Here is a 22,010-nt window from a genome sequence, read left to right as displayed (position 1 = left end):
GTCTGGCTAGCCACCAGACCAACCTCAGCAACTTTAGAACTTGGTAACACCTTAACCTACAACTATCAGCAGGGCTGTCTATCTCTGTGTGTGCTTGTTTCTTTTGTATGAGCGAATGAGTATGTATGGGAATAAGTGAAGCAGATAACTTTACTGTTTTTTATTCTTTTTATATTGTGTGTTTTATATTCCAATAAATGTGGCATTGTGCCTCATCCCCTGATAAGATTCCTGCTTGTTTTTAATTCACACTGTATGCCCTGTGCGGACAACAAAGAGATCTTACTGAGGGCACAGAAACAAACTTTCCTGATGCAAAGAAGAATAGTACAAAGAGAGGCAAATAGTGTACTTGAGTGAGTTGAACTTCAAAAAGGAGTCTTACAAAAAGTTGAAATTTGACCATATTATTAGGGAAGAGTATAAAAGTAACTCAAGAGCAAGCAGGGAGAAAAATCAGGAGATGCAACTAGCAACGAATGTAAAAGGCAATAAGAAAAAGAAGATTCTATTAGTATGTCAGACTAAGGAAAGTGTTACAAATACAGAAAGAAATCTACTAATTACTACTACTAATTTACTCTACTAAAATAGAAAGCTTAATACTTCTTAGAATTGCATGAGACCTAATGCAAACTAGTGGCAGCTCATAGACCAATAGATCCAGGTTACTCCCTTCCTCTGTCACCTCTAGCAGGGGACCCCATTTTATAGCAAATTTCTGGGTATTAGCCTTTAAGAGCATTTCATATCATATGTCTCAATTTTGCAGAAGGCAATATAATTACAGATGATTCAGAGAAGGCTGAAGTATTCAATGCCTTTTTAACTTCATCCTTCACAAGCAAGTTAACTACCAGATGAAAAGTGCAGTTGGCAGCAACGATAGGAGGGAAGATGAACAGGCTAGGGCAGCAGAAGACCAACTTAGGGATTACTTAGAGCAGCTGCATGCTTTCAAGTCAGCAGGATGAGATGGGATGCACCCTAGAATACTGAAGAAACCGGGTGATGAAGTTTCAGAACAACTGACTATCATCCTTGGGAACTTGTGGAGATCTGAGTGATTGGAAAGGGGCAAATATCATGCCCTTCTTTAAGAAAGGGAAGGAGGAGGAACCAGGATTAGAAAGGAAGTAATTAAGGAGTTTATTTCTAAGCATCTAGAGGAGAACAAGGTGATTATGAACAGCCAATGTGGATTCACCAAGAAGAACTTGATTTCCTTCTAAGCCAAAGACATGAGGGGGCAAAGGTGGGCACAGTGGATGTGACACTAACTCCCATGGTATTCTTATCAATAAGCTAAATAACTATACAGTTGATGAAAGTACTGTACGGTGGAGACAACTGCTCAAAGTAATCAATTGCTCGATGTCTAGTTGGGAAGACGTATTCAAGCAGGATTCCTAGGGCAGCGTTTCTCAACCTGGAGTACCATGTTTAGTTTTGGGCCTGCACTTCAAGAACAATGTTGACAGATTAGAATGTCTAGTGGACAGTGACAGAAATGATTAGAGGCCTGAAAAACATGATTTGAGAAAAAACCTGAAAGACCTAGGGTTATTTAGTTTGCAAAACTAAAGACTGATAGGAGATTTGAGATAGGAGTCTTCAAGTACTTGAAGGGTGATTATATAGAGCAGTGAGGACCAACTTTTTTGCAGGCCAGCATCTTCCCTGAGTGCCAATGCAATCCCCTTCCCCTATGCGGTCTGTTATTCTGATCACTGCTTTATTTGTTACTGTGTTTCCTGCTCCCTCCCCAATCTGCCATGCGCCACACAGAGGCTGCTCATGCTACTTAGGGCACTGAGGACTGGCCACCCCTGATACAGAGGATGGAGATAGACTAGGAGTAATGGTCTCATATTACAGTAGAGTAAATTTAGGTTTGTGATTAGGAAGAATTTTCTGCTTATGAAGGTAGTTAAATAATAAACAGTGAAACAGGCTACCTAGGAAGGTTGTGAAATCTCCATTCTTGAATTTTTTTTAACAGCAGGTTAGACAGACACTGGATGCTTTAGTCAGGGATGAGCTTGTCCTGAGCAAGGAGTTGGCATAGATGACCCCCAAGGGCTCTTCCAAACCTGCTGTTATATGATATTATGATTCAGATGTCTATGTTGCTTCTGTCAGACCTCTCATCAGCTTTTGGCTTTACTGACTGATTTTATGCAATAGATTCTGTTAAAGATGCACAGAATCACAGGTGTGGGATAGATTCAAGTCAGACTCCATCATTTTTAAAGAAAACCTTAGAATAGATGATCCAAATACACTGTACCATAGCTCTAGCTCAGGCTTGTCCAACATATGGCCCGTGGGCTGCCATGCGGCCCGCCAAGGCATTTTTGGTGGCTTTCGGTGCTGTGACAGGAAACAAAAATAAACACAGTTTATTTTGTTCCCGCCCCTTGTCCCTCCCCCAGCCCCTCAGCAGCTTCCTAATGGCTGCTGAAGGGACAAGGTTCCCACACACACTGTGTGGCAGCTTGATGTTGCCGATGTGGTGCATGTGGGAAGAGGAGTGCAGACCTGGCCCGCCTCCTCCCATCTCCAGCACTATGTGGGGAAGCCACTGCTTCCCGGCCTGAGCAGCTTTCCGCTCCCCGCCTGCAGGCAAGAGGCAGCCCAGCTTGGCCACCCGGCCCCAGGTCGCTGGCTGAGGTGGAGGCAGAGCGGCACGGGCAGGTGCCCCCTCCCACTGGGCTCTTGGCATTGGTCGCGCTGTGCGGGGCGGCCCTGGGCTCAGGAAGAGCCTGCGCTTGCTGCACCCTGAGGTGCTGCCTGGCCCTGGCCCCAGCTCTGGTTCCCTCCAGCCTGGCGCAGCGCGGTGATGTGGACCTGCAGAGGGGGCGCAGCAGCTGGGCTCACCCTCATCGTTTGCCTCTGTCGCCTCCTGTCCAGCCGGGGCACCGCAGGTAGGGCTGGGCCAGGAAGATGGCGCCTCCCCCAGGGCCGGGTCGGTGACTGTGGGCTCCCGGCACCTGTGTGTGTGTGGCGGGGTCCCTGCCTTTCACAGGGGAGGGAGGCTCAGGGCAAGGGCTGTGCCCTGTGTTGCTTCACTCTGCCTCAAATAATGCCCAGCCCGGTACAGATCAGTGGTTCTCAAACTTTTCTTGTACCAGGACCCATTTGTAAACACAGATGGTCAGTCCTGACCCAGTGTCCCTCATTGCTCTTTCCTCCAGACCCCAGTGCCCTAGTGTGTGGGGGGCCCCCAAGTAACCACTTGCAGGCTGGAACTCTGTCAGCTCACAAGAGAAAAGCCACAGTTATGTTTTTCTCCTTTAAAGGAGAACCCATTTTTAAAAAGTTTGCTCGTGACCCTTTCATATATTCTTGAGACCTATTTTTGGGTTGCAACCCATGTTTTGAGAAACACTGGCCTAGATCATGCCCAACCAGTGCTGTCCAACATCTTTTTGAACACCTCCGATGATGGAGAGTCCACAACTGCCCTAACCAGTCTGTTCCACTCCCTCGCTGTTCTAACCTCTCTGAACAGAGGGCTGGTACTGGAAATACAGCGAGGTTTTCAGGCTCTGTTCTGTGCCTTGTCAGTTAACACATGGACAAAAAGAAAAGGGGAAGAGGTTCTCTCTTTAATTTCTACCTTCTCCCATTGGCAAGAAGCTGTTGGAAATTTCTTCCGAAGGTCTTGTTTGACTGGTGGCAGGATGCCTGCTGCCTGATGGGGTCCAGGTCAGGTACTGTTTTTATTGTTTTTATTTTGGATTTTAAACCACATTTCCAGACCCATTTCATCGTCACTTCCTGCAACTTTATTGGTGTCAAAGGTCACATGACATCACTTCCTGATGTGATACCACTTCCTGTGAGGTCTTTGAATACGGCTCGCCGGCCCACTGGGTTATAAAAAGTTTGTAATTCGACCCCACATTCAAAAAGGTTGGACACCCCTGCTCTAGCTTATCATTGTTACTAGTGTGAAATATAACCAAATGCATTATGTATAGTTCTTCCATAATAGATGCATCTTATTAAGCTTATAGGATCATAGGAAAGTAGGGTTGGAAGGGACCTCATGAGGTCATCTAATCCAGCCTCTTACTCAAGGCAGGATCATCCCTGACTAAACCATCCCAGCCAAGACTAAACCATCCCATCCAACCTGCTTTTGATTGCCCACGCGTGGAGATTTCACAACTTCTCTGGGCAGCCTGCTCCAATGACTGACCATCCTCATATAGTCAGGAAATTCCTCCTAATCTCCAACATACATTTTCCCTGATACATTTTGAGGCCATTGCTTCTGGTCCTGTCCCTTGCGGCCACAGAGAAAAAGCCCATCTCCATCGTCTCTGTAATCACCTTTCAGGTATTTGAAGACTTTTATCAAATCCCCCCTCAGCCTTCTCTTCTCTAGACTACATAAATCCAGTTCTTCTCATAAGTCTTGGCTCCCAGCCACCTAATCATTCTGTGTTTCTCTGTGCTCGTCTCTTTTCAACCTGACCATATCCTTCTTGAAGTGTGGGGCCCAAAACTGGACACAGTATTCCAGGTGAGATCTTACCAGTGCTGAAAAGAGAAGAATCACATGCTTTGATTTGCAAGTGACACTCCTGTTAATGCAACTCAGGATGCTGCTGGCTTTTTGTGAAACAAAAGCACACTATTGGCTCATATTCAGCTTATGGTTCATTGTCCTTCTCTGACATAGCACAGCCTAACCAGTCATTCTAGTCTGTATTTTATATGCAATTATTCCATCCCAAGTACAGGACTTTGCACTTATCTTTGCTGAATCTCAACTGATTGAGTGTGAACCTTTTCTCCAGTCTACCTGGGTCACTCTGAATCCTAGCCCTAGTCTCTGGAGTGTCTGCAATTCCATGCAACTTGGCATCATCTACAAATTTGCTACATGTGCACTCGATCCCATCATCCAAATAATTGATGAAGATGTTGAACAATACTTGACTCAGGTCAGACCCTTGGGGAAACCCATCTGACGCCTCCTTCCAACTAAATATTGAGCCATTGAGGACTACTGAGTATGATGATCCAATCAGTTATGTATACACCATACAGTACTCGCATCTAGTCTATTTCCTAAGCTTCTTAATGAGAATGTCAGAGTGGAGCGTTAAAAACCTTGTTAAAGTCAAGGTATATAATATTCAAATCCAAGTTGCTCAGATTACCTGTAAAAACAAAAAGTCTTCTCAGTGAAGATAATAAACTAAGGTAAAAATAAAACACAGTGGTGGAAAGTAGCATCCCAAGATGATGAAGGAAGGAGATAAGAAAGTCTCCTTTTCAGAACTGTAATTCACAAGTCTTTCAGCTAATCTTGTTCATGTCTCTTTGTTCTTTTTTTTTTTTTATGGCTCCGCTCCATTCCCTTTAAACAGACTGTTTTTATTTAAATAATAAATATTTCTCCCTGGGGAAGAACAACCGGCACCATACCTACAGGCTGGGGAACTCAATTCTTGTCAATACAGAGGCAGAAAAGGATCTTGGAGTCATCATCGACTCCAAGATGAACATGGGCTGGCAGTGTGGTGGTGCAGTCAGGAAAGCCAACCGTACCTTGTCATGCATCCACAGACGCATCTCAAGCAGGTCCAAGGAGGTGATACTCCTCCTCTATGCGGCACTGGTCAGGCCGTAGCTGGAGTACTGCATCCAGTTCTGGGCGCTGCACTTCAAAAGGGATGTGGGAAACATGGAGAGGGTCCAGAGGAGGGCCACTCGCATGGATCAGGGGGCAGCAGGGAAGGCCTTATGAGGAAAAGCTATGGGACCTGAACCTGTTCAGTCTCCACAAGAGAAGGCTGAGGGGGGATCTAGTGGCCTGTTACAAACTAGTCAGGGGGATCAGCAGGCACTGGGGGAGTCCCTGTTCCCCCAAGCACCGCCAGGAGTGACCAGGAATAACGGTCACAAGCTGGCAGAGGGTAGGTTTAGGCTAGATATCAGGAGGCGCTACTTCACGGTCAGGGCAGCTAGGATCTGGAACCAGCTTCCAAGAGAAGTGGTGCTGGCTCCTGCCCTGGGGGTCTTTAAGAGGAGGTTAGATGTATACCTTGCTGGGGTCGTTTGACCCCAGTACTCTTTCCTGCCATGGCAGGGGTTCAGACTAGATTAACTACTCAGGTCCCTTCCGACCCTAGAAACTATGAAATATGGAGTTTTACATAAGCTATTTGATCTATTGTTACTCAAGCTGCATCTACTTCTTAGACCTGAAGAAGGGTATTTTGTGTTTGAAATATCTAAAATCTCTCTTGGCCATGCTGTCGGTCCAATAAAAGACATCACCTCCAACATATGCTTGCCTCTAGCATATTTCCTGGACCATCACAGCTATAACATCATGATTTTCACACCACCACGATTTTTGCAAGGATATAAATCTCAACTAATTATCATCCTTCAAGTCCATAGGAAAATCAGTTCCTAAAGTCTCAGTGAGACAAAGATATCAGAGAATATTTGTTAGAATATCAAGATATGCCACGTCTACAAATATAGCATGTAGACAGGAGAGAAAACTGGAATCCCTGGCAAATTCAAGAAGACCTGTCGCTATTCTGTGTGCCATCCTCCTCCTCATCCCGAGTCCTCCCAGTAGGTAAAAGTCTGTGTAGCATTGTCACATGTAGATAGATACACAGTAGATAAATGTTTATTCTTGTGCTTTGGGGAGCAAGCAATAAAATGTTAAACTGTAGTCCTGCCTCTTGCCCTTTTATCAAGAGCCAAGCTATGAGTTCACCTGTAATTCAGGTAACAATTTTTTCAGAAACTCCATATGCCAAGAGGCACTGTCTGTAGTAGGAAGAAGAACAGGCAGTACAACAGTGCTAAGTTTCCATACTATCTAAACCCATCAAAGCAATGAACTTGCATCCCTGTTCATGTCAAACAGCATATTCTTTTACAGTTTTCATTTTAATATGAACAATACCAATTGTTTAAGGATCGATTTCTGTACTGACCTTTCCCGTGCTGTCTGGGATAGATCTGTCATAGAACTTACTGAAAAAGATCATAAAATATATCATTAGAATCAGAGAGAAAAGAACATGCAGATTTTAAATAGATTCCCCCATGGCTGTATCCAATGGAAGATAATAATATGTAGGTTCCTATGTAAGAGAAAAGTTTAAAATAGAGCACAAGGAACCTAAAGGTTAGGCTTTAATTGCACAATAGGATTTAGGGTTTTAATTTATATTATTTATCTGTCTTTGAATGATCATCTTCCTTCCCATTTCCTAACACATTCTTTCACATGTTCAGATGCTTAATTGGTGAGAGAAGATTCAGGATTATTATCTAGTTTTTTCAAAAACTGTAATAGGAACTTTTATGTCAATAGTACTCTATAAGGGGCAGCAGAATAAATAAATCAAAATAAAGGGAAACAATGTGAAAGACAAGATTTTTTGTGGGTGGAATCTTTTATTGGATCAAATGTATGGTTGGGATAGACCAAATGTACGGAGGGGCAGAAACAATCCGTATACATACTATGCTAAGGCAATAAAATCTCTGGATAAAAGGCACGGGGCTTGAACCCACCCATGAGAGAATGTGTGCAGACAACTATTTTAGGGAGAAACTTAAGTTTTACAAAAAGAATACTACGAAGATCATTAAAGTCTCAAAACATTCATGCAAGTACTTTACAATATGGACACTCATGGGAAAAGTTATATATATAAATTCTTAAAGTATTAGGGTGTGAGGTGGCAAATTCAAGCATTGAAAACCTTGGTATTTCCTAAGTTGAAGCTGTACATTTCATTCTGCTCTTGTATGTGTGTAGAATCAGTCATACAGAAGTAGGGCTGGAATGAACCTGTCCCTGCTTGAGGTATTTTGTATTGTGATATACTTTACTTATACAATCATTGGCGAGATGTACGGGGTGCACATGCACCACCTGAGACTGGCCGCACACCTGGAAATACCAGCCAAAAAATGTGCCAGTGGAAGTGCACTTCTGGTTTTGCCTCTGGAGGCACCAGTTGCCCATGTATATAATCACTTTACAGTTCCTTTTCTCCTATCTTAATCAATGTATAGGATGCATCATTTAATACTAAATATATATAATAAAATGTTAAAATTTACAGAAACATCATGCCACATATGCTTCTTGTTAAGTGTATACTGGATGTAGAGGGTACCAGTTCACCACAGAAGCCAACAGAACCTGGAACTTTGGCAAGACAAACAGTCTAGATTTGCTCATTTCCTTGCCCAAAAAAAGGGAAAAAAAAGAAAATCAAAAAATGATTGCTAACATGTTCAGAGTTGTTGAAGGTCTACCTATAAAGCAGAGGTGGTCAACCGGGGTACCTGGGAAGGCCCTAGGGGTTATGCGTGGGCAGGCAGGGATGGAGAACCACCACCCACCACCCTGCGCTGCTGCCTCCCAGGAGCAGGCCTGGTGGGGGGAGGGGTGTGTGCAAGGGCAGCAGTACCCCTCTGTGGGTTGCACAGGTGCCACCCAGACAGCCAGTTGCGGGGGGAGGAAGTCTGCACATGGCCACTGCCTCCCATCACCCCAAGCTGCTGACACTGCACATCTGGCAGCCAGGGGTACATTTATTAAAAAGACTGAAAACTTCTGCTATAAAAGTAACAGGCTACAGTCCTAAGTCTGCTCACCCAGCAAGTTTGTACCATGGAACCAAAAATTTGTGCTCCAAGATTTTAAGGATGAGCTTCTGCTCAAACTATACATTCATTTGAGGAGGCTAGAGTTTTGAGAGCCTTGACTTTTGAGATTAAATGACCACAGGCCCAACAGCCAGATAGATAATAAAATAAAAAATTAAACTGGCAGCAGCTGCTTAGAGCCCAGACTGGCAGTGGTGTGCCGACCAAAATGGCCTTGCATGCCATGCTTGGCACACATGCCGGGGCTTGCTGACCCCTGTTCTAGCACAACCATCAATGCCACAGATCAGACATAATTTAGGTTCTTTTCTTGCACTATTTTTGAAGCTAGCCCCATGGACAATCAAGGATGGGAGGCAGATGGCACCAGAAGAACAAAGTAAACCACAAGGTGTGTAGCTTAGCAAGATGGCTGCTGTCCTCGCAGGGTGGGGGCTGCGTTCTAGGCCAGGGGTTTTCAATCTTTTTAATATGCGTACCCCCGGCAGCTGGACACAGAGTGGAGTGGTGGGTGGCGGCATTCTGTCACCACCTGTCTGTGCGTACTCCTTAGGGGCTTCCCACCTACCCCTGGTTGACAACCCTGTTCTAGGCAGCTCTTGATAGGGCAGAAACTTCCCTACAGCATTGCCCCCAACCCATTTTTTTCTAGCGACTATTAAATGCAATAATCACTAGGGTTTGTAGTTCAGCTTTAAATGGAGTAGTGGAAGGGGAGTGGATAATGTCTGACCTGCAGTATGGTGGTTAGAGCACTGTGCTGGGAAGTCAGTGAGGTGCAGATGCACACTCCTATGCCCAAAGAGAGGGAAGGGAAGGGCTATGCCTAGAGCCTGCGTCTCTGGCTTTCCTAAACTAACTAAAATATGAGAGTGTCCTCTTCCATTTTGTCTTCAGGACATGCATATGTTGTTGCCTATGAAATGCAGAATTGTGTACCTAGGAAGGAGAATTCTCTAACAGTAGGTAAGTGACAAAAATACCATTTATGCCATTAAAAAGGCCTGACCAAAGGGAAACAGAATTGCACTCTGGGAGCACAAGCGTTTTAAAAGTCTAATCTCTGTTCTGAATGCAAAACTTAATCTCCAGAATATCTATTTCTCAAAATATGAGGGACAAAATTAATTTGCTGTGAAAATGTCGTTGTGAAAAAAGAATAAAGAAACCTGCATTGGACCTGGGAAGGAGTCTTTTCCATCCTTGTTTTCTAGGCCTGCATGGACTACTAAATCACTAGTGAAATGTTCTGAGAGAAATGGAATGGTCTTCAAATGTAATAGTCTTCTCAGTTAAAAACGTATTTCTTGCCAAGTAATCTAATCCCAAATAAATTAAATAAATGATTTAACAAACAAACATCTTACTTTTAAAGACTTCAGAATTTTCCTGCGAGTGCCATGCATCATCAGGCTGCTCTTTGGTTGGATAATCAAGGTTGGGAATCTGCTTTTTCAGTTCATTAGCTGCATAACTGTCCTCCTTTACCATAGATTCTTTTGCCTGAGAGTTAGCTTTCTCTGCATCTTTCTGTGAGTCAGTAACAAGAGATTCTGATGTATTCACTGGATGCACTGTCTGCCTCCCAAAAGGACCTGGTTCTTCATATGTGCTTAATATCTTTTTCATTGTGATGGGGTCAGTAAAATTTGCATCAAAGGCAGTTTCAGTTATTTCTTCCAAACAGGATTTTTGGTTGTGACAGACTGAGCTGTTGTCCTGAAGCTCAGTGTGTTGAGTCTTCAGTCTTTTCCTTGTGGATCCTTCATCGCTGACAGATTGTATGGCTCTTCTAGCTTCTCCCTTCTCTCCTGAAGACTCCTCCATTTTCTTTGGCCCTATGTGCACAGAGTCCTGTTGTAAGTCCAACTGAGTGCCTTGCATGCCAGCATCATTACCTTTAGTCTTCAGGCATACTGAATGCAACAGCCACGGCTTAGCAAATATCACTGTAACCAAACGTATGGAGTTGCCTCCTACTTCTAATACCTGCTCCATGTTGAGGAGGTCCTGAAAAAAACACCTGTTTTATTGTTAGTTATCATCACAGCTGTAACTAGCATTTTCACTTTCATACCTTGAGCAAGGCCAGTTTAAGGGGAGGTTTGGAGAGCACTGAGTTGCTGCTGCTACTGCCACAGAGTCATCCTAAGGACTACCATTCTCGCACCCCCTCCAAATTGGCTCCCCACTTGTCCACCCCCAGTTAAATTACTGGCTATCATTGTAGAATACCAGTATCACCTAAATATTTAAAACTTACTAGAATTCCAGGCATTGTAACTGGTAGTAAGGATGCCTTGTCATAGTTGGTCTCTTTTCAACTTCCCTGGTCCATAGTGGTAAAGGAAGAAAGATTTTTTTTCTGTATAAGCTTCTCTTAAATTCATCAAATATCCTGAAATCCTCCTGTATACCTTAGAAGGAAGAGGTAACTTGGGAATGATCTTCTACCCTCAAAGATCAATCTTGGGACTTCTGGGATGGCTGTGGACTTTTAACTCTAGCATTAGTTTAATACTACTGTCTTTTCTTCAGCAAGAAAAACAGTATGTACACGGCAAGATTATCATTTGTTACTGGCTGGAAATCTAGTTACTAGATCTACTGCCCTGTAACAGGGGCCGTCTCAAGGCCAGTCCAATAACTGGCCCACCCACCTGGAAAGGGCAGTCTGGCCACTTGCTTTTCCTGCCATGCCTTTGATGAACTTCAGAAGTTGTTTATAGGTGGGAGGCTGCCCATTTACTGCCCAATGCCAAGGGCATAATACACAGCTCCAAATTCCTCTTTACCGAGTTCCATGCCTCACAGATGGCATCACTATATGGCTCCAGCCCCACGCTGGTCCCTACTATATTCCAGACTGACATTTCGGACCCCAACCTGGATCCCTCCTAGTCAGTTGGCCTAACCTCCCCTGTCACTTAGGGTGGCAAACTCCCTAGACCTTTTTCCCCTCTCGGAAGTGGCCCCCTTGGGACCTTTGGTCTCGAAGGCCTTGGCCTCACCTCTAGGCTAACTGGGACTCCAGGTAACTGGCTCTGGCCATCTCTCGTGGTGGGTGCTTTTGCCCTTCGACTGTCCTGGTCGTGGCCCCAGTATTGATTAGTTGAGGGTTTTTCTGGCTAGGTTCCTGAGCCACTAGCCCTCTCCCATATGGGTCTGCTTTCTCAGGTACCTCCACACTCACTATTCCTACTCTCCAACCTTGTGGGCCACAGTCAGCCTGGACCCCTCCCGGGCCCACTGTTCCACCCTACTGGGCCTTAATTCCACCCCCTCACTGGGGCAACTACTTCGCCCTCTCACTGGGGCACCTAGTCTTAAGTTATGTGGGCCTCAAGCCCCACTTCTATGGGCTTTGGCTCTGTGATTTTCTGTTGGGGTGCACTCCCCTAGCGTTTCCCCTTCACAAGGTCACCAACAAGGCAGTGGGATCTGAGGCTTTCTGGTGCCCCATACTTGCCTTTCACTAGGGAGGCACAGGTGAGGCATTTCCTGGAGACTGCCCCACCACCATATCACCCAACCATAGCAGCGTGTAGTTTCAGTTCATGCCCCAGGACCAGGAACCTTCTCCATCTCCATAGTTCCTACCCTTAACCCTCAGGCTGTTCTGTGAGGAGCAGATCTCTGGCTGGGCAATGACATCCTTTTGGCTCCCTGCAGCAAATGCCAGCTGTTCCTCAGTGCCTGGTCTTATCCCTAGGGTGTTTTCTTGTGGTCATGTGATCACTCAATTAGGCCTCCTCATACCTGATGGCTGCTCTACAGACTGCCCAAACCTCTTAAAATGGCAGATACAACCTGTGCTCTGCCACATGCTCCCAAAAAGTAATTTTGTTCAGTTTACGTTTGTTTCACATAGGTTATACGTTTTTTCCATTAAAAAAGAATGTCAATGAGTTTGCACATAATTATTGTTGACAGAGTCAAAAACCAACCTGAATATACTGTTGTAAACTCCTGGTGCGCTCAGGATCAGTGTCTTCATAGTACTGGAACTTCTTGCCCAGTTCTACTTTGTCAATCCCAAAGTAGGAAGATCCCTCAATGGCATTACGGATCTCCAAGATGGCAGACACATCTTTTGGGCTATACTCGTAACACTCTGTACACTGATGAAGAAACTGTTCTACCTTGTAGGTTTCTTCCTGGATTTCTATCAGCCTGGTGAAAATGTCAGGGAGGCAAGAGACACCTACAACCATGCTGTCAAGCACAGAAGGAACTGTAACACAAAACAGAATGAGGACAGAATGTTACCATACATCAATGCTATTATACAACAAATTAGGTAGGCTCAAAAATAATTTAAAATTTAAATGAAAAATACAGCACTATTCTGTATACACCAATGTAGTTCTCTCTTTCTACATGGTTTGACTACTGAAGGAGATTGAAAAAAAAAAAAAAAAAAAAGAATTCAATTGGGCAGGGTGGCAGGAGCATGGAGCTCAGGCCAGTGAGAGCACAGAGTCTGCCTGGCTCCATCATGCAGGGCTCCCTGGGCTTGTATGCAGTTACCGGGATCTCCGCCTGAACAGCACACCTCTGCGAGGAGCTCTGTGCAATGGAGCCAGAGACCCAACCCCACTCACTGCTATGCACAGGTCATGGGGAACAGCAGGGAGCTTTGTGCTATGGAGCTGGACTGGCTCCACCCCTCTCTCTGCCGAGCCCCTTAACCTGCATTGCTGGCTTCATCATGCAGTGTTTCCCCTGGCAGCACAGGGCTCAGGCATGTGAGCCCGGTGCAATGGAGCCAGCGGCCTGGCCACATGCAATCCTGGGGTTTGCTGGGACCATGTGCCACTGTGGGGCTCTGCCTGCCATGGGCCTGATGCCTGCTGCTGGTAGGCAGGGGCTATGTGCAATAGGGAGGTGTGTTTGTTGGGAGGGGGGGTTCCATATGCATACCCCACCACACTCCCCCATGTATACACCCAACCACCCTCACATATCCCACAACCCCCATAAGAACCCACACAACCACTCCTCCCATACATCCACACACCCCCACAGCATTCCACAAACCCTATACCCACCCACCTACCCATATCCACACACTCCTCCACAAACCACATACATCCACAAACACATACCCATAGCCCCCACAAACCCTATACCCACCTACCTGTACTCCCTCACCCCCAAAATATACGAGAGTAAGAGTCAATTTTTAGCTATTATGCAATCACCTCTATGTACATGATGCAAACACACAAAACAGGACAAAAGCATTTTTAAAAATAAAATTAAAACATTAAAATTATTTTTATTTAAATTAAAATTAAAATGTTATTGTAGATTTTTTTAGTATACAATTTGGTTTTTTCCCAGTTCTAAGATGGCAAACACCCTCACCTAAAGGAGTACTTTTGGGGGCAAGGGAAGGGACTTCTGGTGGCAAAGGTCACGGGTTAGGGGTGGGACTTCCAGTCCTAAGATGGCAACCAGGGGGCGGGGCACCTGTGAAGGGGTGGGGCTACCCTCAAGGCCCTTGACAGCTCACCAAAAATTGTTAAGTGACCTTCGAGCCGAAATAATTGCCCACCCCTGTTATCAATGAACAGGTTCAAGAGAGACTACTTTTTTTCCTTTGGAGAAGGTTACTAATATCCCCAGGGATAATAAAAAATACTGGAGAACTCCTCCATCGGGAATGACAAAAGAAAATAATTCTTCAGTCAGATCTGAAGAATGGCTGATCAGTGTAGAAAGCTGTTGATGCAACCTGATAAAGATCATGGAATGGAAGATTACCATCATCATGCCATACAGGAAACAGGCAGTTTGGGCATAGAGAGGATGTACATCATGGGCTGAATGGTTTTTGCCTTATTGAAAGAGTCTGTACCAGAATTTGGCTTTGATTCTATGCTAATTTCAAAGTTAGCAGTAGAATTCCACACCCTATTTTTGATCCAGAATGATGCGAGGGACACATCTGACAATGCTGTTAAATATATCTTTTTCTTCCTATTTCCTTTTTTGGGTTTTGCAGGCAGCCTTTACAGAATGCCTTGATAAGGAAGCTCAGGATAAAAATCACTAATGACCAAAGGGTAGGTGTATAAATAATAGGTTCCTATGGTGTGTGTTTTAGATTCCTGTTGTGGTTTAGGTGAATAGAACAGGCAAGAACAGCAACAGGCCTTCAATTACAAAAATGATGAATCTTTCCTGGACAGCTTTCCTTTTCCTCAGCCAGCAACCAAGCAGTGAGTGAACAAGGGCTACAAACAGGGTAAGCAGTTTCCAAGTCATTTTGCCTCTCCCCCACCCCCTTTTGAAGGGACAGCCTTTTAGCTTGGTATGAGGAAGCAGGAAAAATGGAATCTTTTGAGGCCAATAAGCAGTAAACATGGAAGTTTCCAGGTGAGTTCACTAGGGAAGGTGTGCTTGGAAGAGTGGCAGTGAGAGGGAGAAGGCAGATTAATTAAGAGTCCCAGGGAAATAGCTGGAAGACACTGCAATGCCAGAGCCACTGCCTCTCCTTCCACCTGTGAGATTTGTCCAGATAGGACAGCTCAGCATTGAGGCTTCCACCCAGGGCCGGATTTGGTGCTGTGGAGATTGTGGCTTGAAGGTTCCTTCCGGTGACAAACAGATCAGGGGTGCCTCTGATGTGAGCAGTGCCTCTTGGTGATGTCTCTCAGGGAACAGGCAAGAAACCTTCAGAAAAGCAAACAATGATTTGCTCAGGAAACTTGTGGGAAGGATCCCTTGGGAAGCCAGACTGAGGAAGAGAGGAATCCAGGACAGCTGGCTGTATTTCAAAGAAGTCTTACTGAGAGTGCAGGAACAAGTCATCCCGAGGTGCAGTAAGACTAGCAAGTATGGCAGAAGACCAACTTGGTTTAGCAGGGAATTCTTCAGCAAACTAAATCACAAAAAGGAAGCTTATAAGAAGTGGAAACTTGGACAAATAACTAGGGAAGAATATAAGAGCACTGCTCGGGCATGCAGGGGTGAAGTCAGGAGGGCCAAAGTGCAATTGGAGTTGCAGCTAGCAAGGGATGTGAAGAGTAACAAGAAGGATTTCTACAAGTATGTAAGTAGCAAAATGAGTATCAGGGAAAAGGTCCTTTATGGAACGGGGGAGGCAACCTTGTGATGGAGGATGCAGAAAAGGCTGAAGTGCTCAATGCCTTCTTCGCCTCAGTCTTCACAGGCAAGGTCAGCTCCCAGACTATTGCATTGGGCAACACAGTTTGGGGAGGAGGTGAGCAGCCCTCAGTGGTGAAAGAACAGGTTAGGGACTATTTAGAAGAGGTCCTGAATTACTGGAAAAGCGCAAACATAGTGCTTATATTTGAGAAAGGGAAATAGGAGGATCCAGGGAACTATAGACCAGTTGGTCTCACCTTGTGGCTGGAAAAATCACGGAGCAGATCCTTAAGGAATCGAGTTCTAAGTATTTGTAGAAGGTGATTAGGAATAGTCAGCATGGATTCACCAAAGGCAAGTCATGACTGACCAACCTAATTGCCTTCTATGATTAGATGACTGGCTTTGTAGATGCAGGGAGACTAATGAATATGGTGTATCATGATTTTAGCAAGGCTTTTGATACGATCTCCGACAACCTTCTTACAGGCAAGGTAAGTAAGTATGGGCTGGATGAACAGACTTTAAGGTGGACAGAAAACTGGTTGGAGCATCAGGCTCAGAGGGTAGTAGTCAATGGAGTGCCCCAGGGGTCAGTCCTGGGGCGGGTTTTGTTCAATATCTTCATCAATGACCTGGAAGATGGCATAGAGTGCACCTTCAGCAAGTCTGCAAATGCCACCAAGCTGGGGGGAGTAGTAGATACACTGGAGAATAGGACTAGGATTCAGAGTGATCTACAGAAATTTGAGGATTGGGCCAAAACAAATCTCATGAGGTTCAAAAAGGACAAGCGCAAAGTCTTGTACTTAGGATGGAACAATCCCATACACCGGTAGAGGCTGGGGCCTGACTGGCTGGGCAGCAGCTCTGCAGAAAAGGACCTGGGGGTTGCATTGGACAATAAGCTGAATGTAGCCAGCAGTGTGCCCCTGTTGTGAAAAAGGCACACTGGGCTGCATTGGTAGGTGTGTTGCCAGCAGGACAAGGAAAGTGATTATGCTCCTCTATTCATAGGTATTAGGGCTGGAAGGGACCTCAGAAGATCATCGAGTCCAGCCCCCTGCCCAAAGGGCAGGAAATCAGCTGCGGTCATAGGATCCCAGCAAGATAAGCATCCAATTTGCTCTTGAAGGTGTTCAATGTAGGTGCTTGAACCACCTCCAATGGCAGGCTATTCCAGACCTTGGGGGCTTGGACAGTAAGGAAGTCCTTCCTTATGTCCAGCCTGAAACGGTCTTGCAGGAGTTTATAACAGTTTGAGCTCGTCATCCCCTGGGGCGCTCTGGTGAACAAACGTTCCCCCAGGTACTGGTGGTCACCCCGATAAACTTATAGGTGGTCATCAGATCACCCCCGAGCCTGCGCTTTTCCAGGCTAAAAAGCCCCATGGCTCTCAGCCTGTCATCATAAGGTCTGTTTTCCTGACCTCCGATCATGTGCGTGGCTCTTCTCTGGACTCTCTCAAGCTTCTCCACATCCTTTTTGAATTGTGGAGCCCAAAACTGGACGCGGTACTCCAGCTGCAGCCTCACCAAGGCCGAGTACAAGGGGAGAATGACGTCCCAGGATTTGCCTGAGAAGCATCTATGGATGCAAGCCAGCATTTTGGTCACTTTACTAGCTGCAGCATCACATTGCAGGGTCATGTTCATCTTGTGGTCAATGATGACCCCCAAGTCTCTTCCTTCCATGGCGCTAGCCAGTGTAGCACTCCCAAGCCTATAAGGATGCTGCAGGTTTTTCCTACCAAGGTGGAGAACCCTGCATTTTTCAGCATTAAGCACCACCAGGTTATCATCCACCCATTTGCTGAGCTTGTCTAGGTCAGCCTGGATCGCCCTCCTTTTTTTCTGGTGTGGATGCTATGCCCCAAAGTTTGGTGTCACTGGCAAACTTGGCCAATCCACTTCGGACTCCAATGTCCACATCATTAATGAACACGTTGAACAATATAGGTCTAAGGACAAAGCCTTGGGGGACCCCACTGGTCACAGGGCACCATGACGGTTGACTTCCATCAATTACCACCCTCCGAGTCTGACCACGGAGCCAGTTCTTTACCCAGTGCATTGCGGTGGACCCAAGGCCACAATTGACCAGTTTCGCAAAGAGGTGATCACGGGATACCAGATCAAAGGCTTTTTTGAAGTCAAGATATATGACATCAATCTCTTCTCCCTTGTCCAGATGATAGGTCACCTGGTTGTAGAAGGTAATGATTTTGGTCAAGTAAGACCTACCTGCAACAAACCCGTGCTGGCTCTCTCTCAGGATGCTGGCATCTGCCAGTCAATTAAGGATGGCACCCTTAATAAACTTTTCTAAGTTCTTCCCCGGGATAGAAGTCAGACTGATAGGCCTATAGTTAGCTGGATCCACTTTCCGCCTTCTTCCAGTCTTTGGACACTACATCAGAGAGCCAGGAGTTTTCAAAGATCCGTGCCAGAGGCTGGGCTATGATGCTAGCCAGCTCCTTGAGTACCCTGGGGTGTAGATTGTCAGGGCCGTCCAATGTTGCCCTTGCTTTTCCTCCAGCTCTCCATGTGTCTGAAAAAGGACTTTTTATTGTCCTTGACGCTCAAAGCTAGTTGGAGTTCAGTTGCAGCCTTGGCTTTCCTGGTTTGCTCCCTGCAGGACCAGACCAGTGCAGAATATTCCTCCATCCTTTGTAAGCCTTTCTTTTTAGACTCTGGAGGTCTGCTAGATCCCTGGAGAGCCAGGGGGGCTGCTGTGCCCTCTTCCTGCCTTTCCTCCAAGATGGAATAGAATTAGCTTGTGCATTGAGGTTAGCTCCCTTGAGGAGCAACCACTCTTCCTGAACTCCCCTTCCCCTGGGGTCATGGTCCCTTAGGGCCTCACTGACAAGCCTCCTGAGTTTATCAAAGTCAGCTTTCCTGAAGTCAAGGACTTCCATGTCACTGACTGACTTGCCAGCTTTATGGTGGATGGTAAAGGTGATCAGCTTGTGGTTGCTGTCACCCAGCTTCCCATCGATCACTAGGTCGCTGATTAGGTCATCCCCAGTAGCCAGTACCAGGTCGAGCAGCCCTTTACCTCTTGTTGCCCCGTAGACTTCGAGTCAGGTAGGAGGTCATCCACGCACAAGAGGAAGCTTTGCGACTGCTCGGATTTTGCTGAGTGATCCTCCCACGAGATGTCCGAGTAATTGAAGTCACCCACAACAACCATGGTCCTGGAGCTTGCGGCCTCAGCCAGTTCCCAGGAAAACTCCTTGTCAAGCTCTTGACTTTGGGTGGGAAGTCTGTAGTAGGCTCCTACCGTTGTGTCCCTTGTGCCATGTTCCCCACGGACTTTAACCCACAGGGTCTCCAGTCATCCACTCTGGTCGCCAACAGCTGGCAAGGATGCATAGCTTTCCTTAACATAGAGATCTACACCCCCACCACTTTTATCTACTCGATCTCTCCTGTAAAAGGTATAGCCACCTATACCTGTAGCCCAGTTATGGGTGGAGTCCTACCACTTCTCCGTTATCCCTATTCATCACCGGTGAGGCCACATCTGGAGTAATGTGTTCAGTTTTGGGCTTCCCACTACAAAAAGGATGTGGATAAATTCAAGGGCAACAAAAAAGGTTTTGGGGTTGGGGCACATGACTTATGAGGAGAGGCTGAGGGAACTGGGCTTATTTAGTTTGGAGAAGAAAAGACAGAAAAGGACCTGGGGGTTACAGTGGACAATAAACTGAATATGAGCCAACAGTGTGCCCTTGTTGCAAAGAAGGCCAATGGTATACTGGGCTGTATTGGTAGATGTGTTGCCAGCAGGTCAAGAGAAGTGATTATTCCTTACTATTCACCAGTGGTAAGGCCACATCTGGAATACTGTGTTCAGTTTTGGGCCCCTCACTGCAAAAAGGATGTGGGCAAATTGGAGAGAGTCCAGCGGAGGGTAACAGAAATAGTTTGGTGGCTGGGGCACATGACCAGCGTTTTTTCTAAGCTGTGTGGTTTGTGTGGCTGTGCAGGCATGCTCATGCCATGCTGCCAGGCACACCTGCGTGGCCATGCAGCTTAGAGGGAACGCTGCTCATGACTTATGAGGAGAGGCTGAAGGAACTGGGCTTATTTAGTTTGGAGAAAAGACTGAGAGGGGATTTAATAGCAGCCTTCAAGTACATGAAGGGAGATTTGAAAGAAGATGGAGGTAAACTGTTTTCAGTGGTGGCAGATGACAGAACAAGGAGCAATGGTCTCAAGCTGCAGCAACGGAAGTTTAGGTTAGATCGTCAGAAGAATTTTTTAAAATTCTTCAGAATTACGTTAGATATTAGGAAAGTATTAGGTTAGGTATTTAGATATTAAGTTAGATATTTAGAGTTTAGGGTAGATATTAGGAAGATTTTTTTCACTGTAAGGATAATAAAACACTGGAACTGGTTACCCAGAGAGGTGGTGGAATTTCTATCCTTGGAGGTTTTTATGACCCGGTGAGGCAAAGCTTTGGCTGGATGATCTAGTTGGGGATGGCCCTGCTTTGAGCAAAGGGGTTGGACTAGATGAAATCCTGAGATCCCTCCTAACCCTCATTTTCTATGATTTCCATCTTGTTACTAAGGGGCCTCCATATGACAGATATAGATATACAGGAAACATAGCAGAATGAGATAGTTCAATAAGTAGAAGCATACAGTATAGTTAGAGGTTTAGTATGAATGTGGAGGAATGCTCCTGTTAAAAGACTGAGGATTTAATTATTTAATCTCCTCCTAGGTCTGCAAACCCAAAATGGCACCCTTTCTCATCTTTTTACATACAAATTATGCCAAGATTACACTAACCTTGGGAGATCAGGCTTCCTGGAGTTGGGGTACATCGCAGCTTGACCTTCACTTGACAGGAGTTGACCACAATGTTGTCACTGGGACTCAAATTGCGAGTGTTAACAATTCCTGGTGCATAGTACCCTCTCATTAGTAAATAATTAGTATGAGAGGCTTGACGAGCTTTTACTTCTATTCTTCTTTTGTTTCCAGAGCTCTCATCCAAGTCATCATCATCTTCAAAGTCATCCTCAAGACCATCTTTTCCCAAGCTGTAGGAAAGGTACTATTAACTTCGGGTTTTTTTCCAACACAGGTCTTTTATAGTAATTTTATTTTAAAATAAATTAACCAAAAATAGATAAGCACAAATGCTACTATACTACAATGTTACGACTATGATTTGAACTACAAAATTAGGAAATTCAGATCTGAGGTTCCCAATTATTTGTATATATATCCCCAAATCTGCATTTTGGGATATAAAGCAGTCTATTGATAAAAAGTTGTTTTAAACACACTATGGCAGAGTTCCCATTTTCACCAGCTGCCTTGTCCTTTCAACACAGAGAAATGATAGCTGGTCTCTGGTATTATCCGTCTGATATTCAATCTTTAGCAGCTAAAGCAATACATGAAGTAAATATGACAGAGACAGTTCCCTCTTCCCTCCTTGCAAATACTCTCATTTATTAATCTCTAGGCCAGGGGTATCAAACATATGTCCTAGGGGATGGACCCAGCCCATGGAGCTGCTTCACTTGACCTGCCAGGCTAATAGTGAGCCACAGAATTTGTTAGTATGGCTAGTGGTTGGTATAGCCTGCAGCAGAATCCAGGAACCTGGTGAGGGACTGAACTAGTTAGTCTAGTTCATGAGCTTTGACAGACAACAATTCATTGCTACTGTTAGCATCTGATTAATTAGGCTGTTGCCTACAAAAGCTCATGCCTCTCTAAACCTGGTTTTCTAAGGTGCTACCCTGTCCTACCTTCTTCCTGAGTTCAGACTAATAAGCTAGCCACTGATGGCTAGAAAATGGTATTCAGGGGTTTGTTTTTGGGAATTGGCTTGTAGGTAAAGTAGATATGCATTAGAACAATGGTTCAGGGTAATGGCAAGGGTTAGCTGATTTCTAAAAGATGGACTGTGATGGTTTCTTCAAGGCCCACTGTGTCTGACACAAAGAACCAGCATGCAGACACTCAGGCTGGGAAACTGAAGAAATGTACCACACTGTTCCATGACAGAGATAAGGGATTCTGCAGCATTGGCACCAGGCCACAGAGCCCTTGGGATTTCCAGTTTTGGAAGATGGATCAAATTAGGAGGAGACTGGAAAGAACCAAATTAGGATGTATACATGTGAAGGGTTTGTGAAACAATGGAATATGCTGACAGGACAGAACATGGACAGTATGATGACCATAGAGA

General features: G+C 45.3%; 1 protein-coding gene across 5 annotated transcripts in view; it reads right to left on the bottom strand.

The window, feature by feature from the left end:
- Positions 1–22,010, bottom strand: part of GTF3C1 (general transcription factor IIIC subunit 1) — a 154,881-nt gene that overhangs the window by 13,732 nt on the left and 119,139 nt on the right. For 3 of the 5 annotated variants that reach the window (XM_090024838.1, XM_090024839.1, XM_090024840.1), the window contains exons 32-35: positions 20,594–20,847; positions 12,621–12,907; positions 10,041–10,683; positions 6,981–7,020 (exon numbers count right to left, since the gene is read on the bottom strand). In XM_090024838.1, the coding sequence (XP_089880964.1) occupies positions 6,981–7,020; positions 10,041–10,683; positions 12,621–12,907; positions 20,594–20,847 (1,224 nt within the window). Of the gene's footprint in view, positions 1–6,980; positions 7,021–10,040; positions 10,697–12,620; positions 12,908–20,593; positions 20,848–22,010 lie in introns of those variants that run through there. The other 2 variants (XM_090024841.1, XM_090024842.1) reach the window with 2 other exon arrangements.

This window comes from Crocodylus siamensis, chromosome 12 (assembly GCF_052110815.1).
Source record: "Crocodylus siamensis isolate JL-2025a chromosome 12, ASM5211081v1, whole genome shotgun sequence".
Taxonomy (NCBI): Eukaryota; Metazoa; Chordata; order Crocodylia; family Crocodylidae; genus Crocodylus; species Crocodylus siamensis.
Note: the sequence above shows the minus strand (reverse complement) of the source record. Positions and strands in the feature narration are given on the sequence as shown.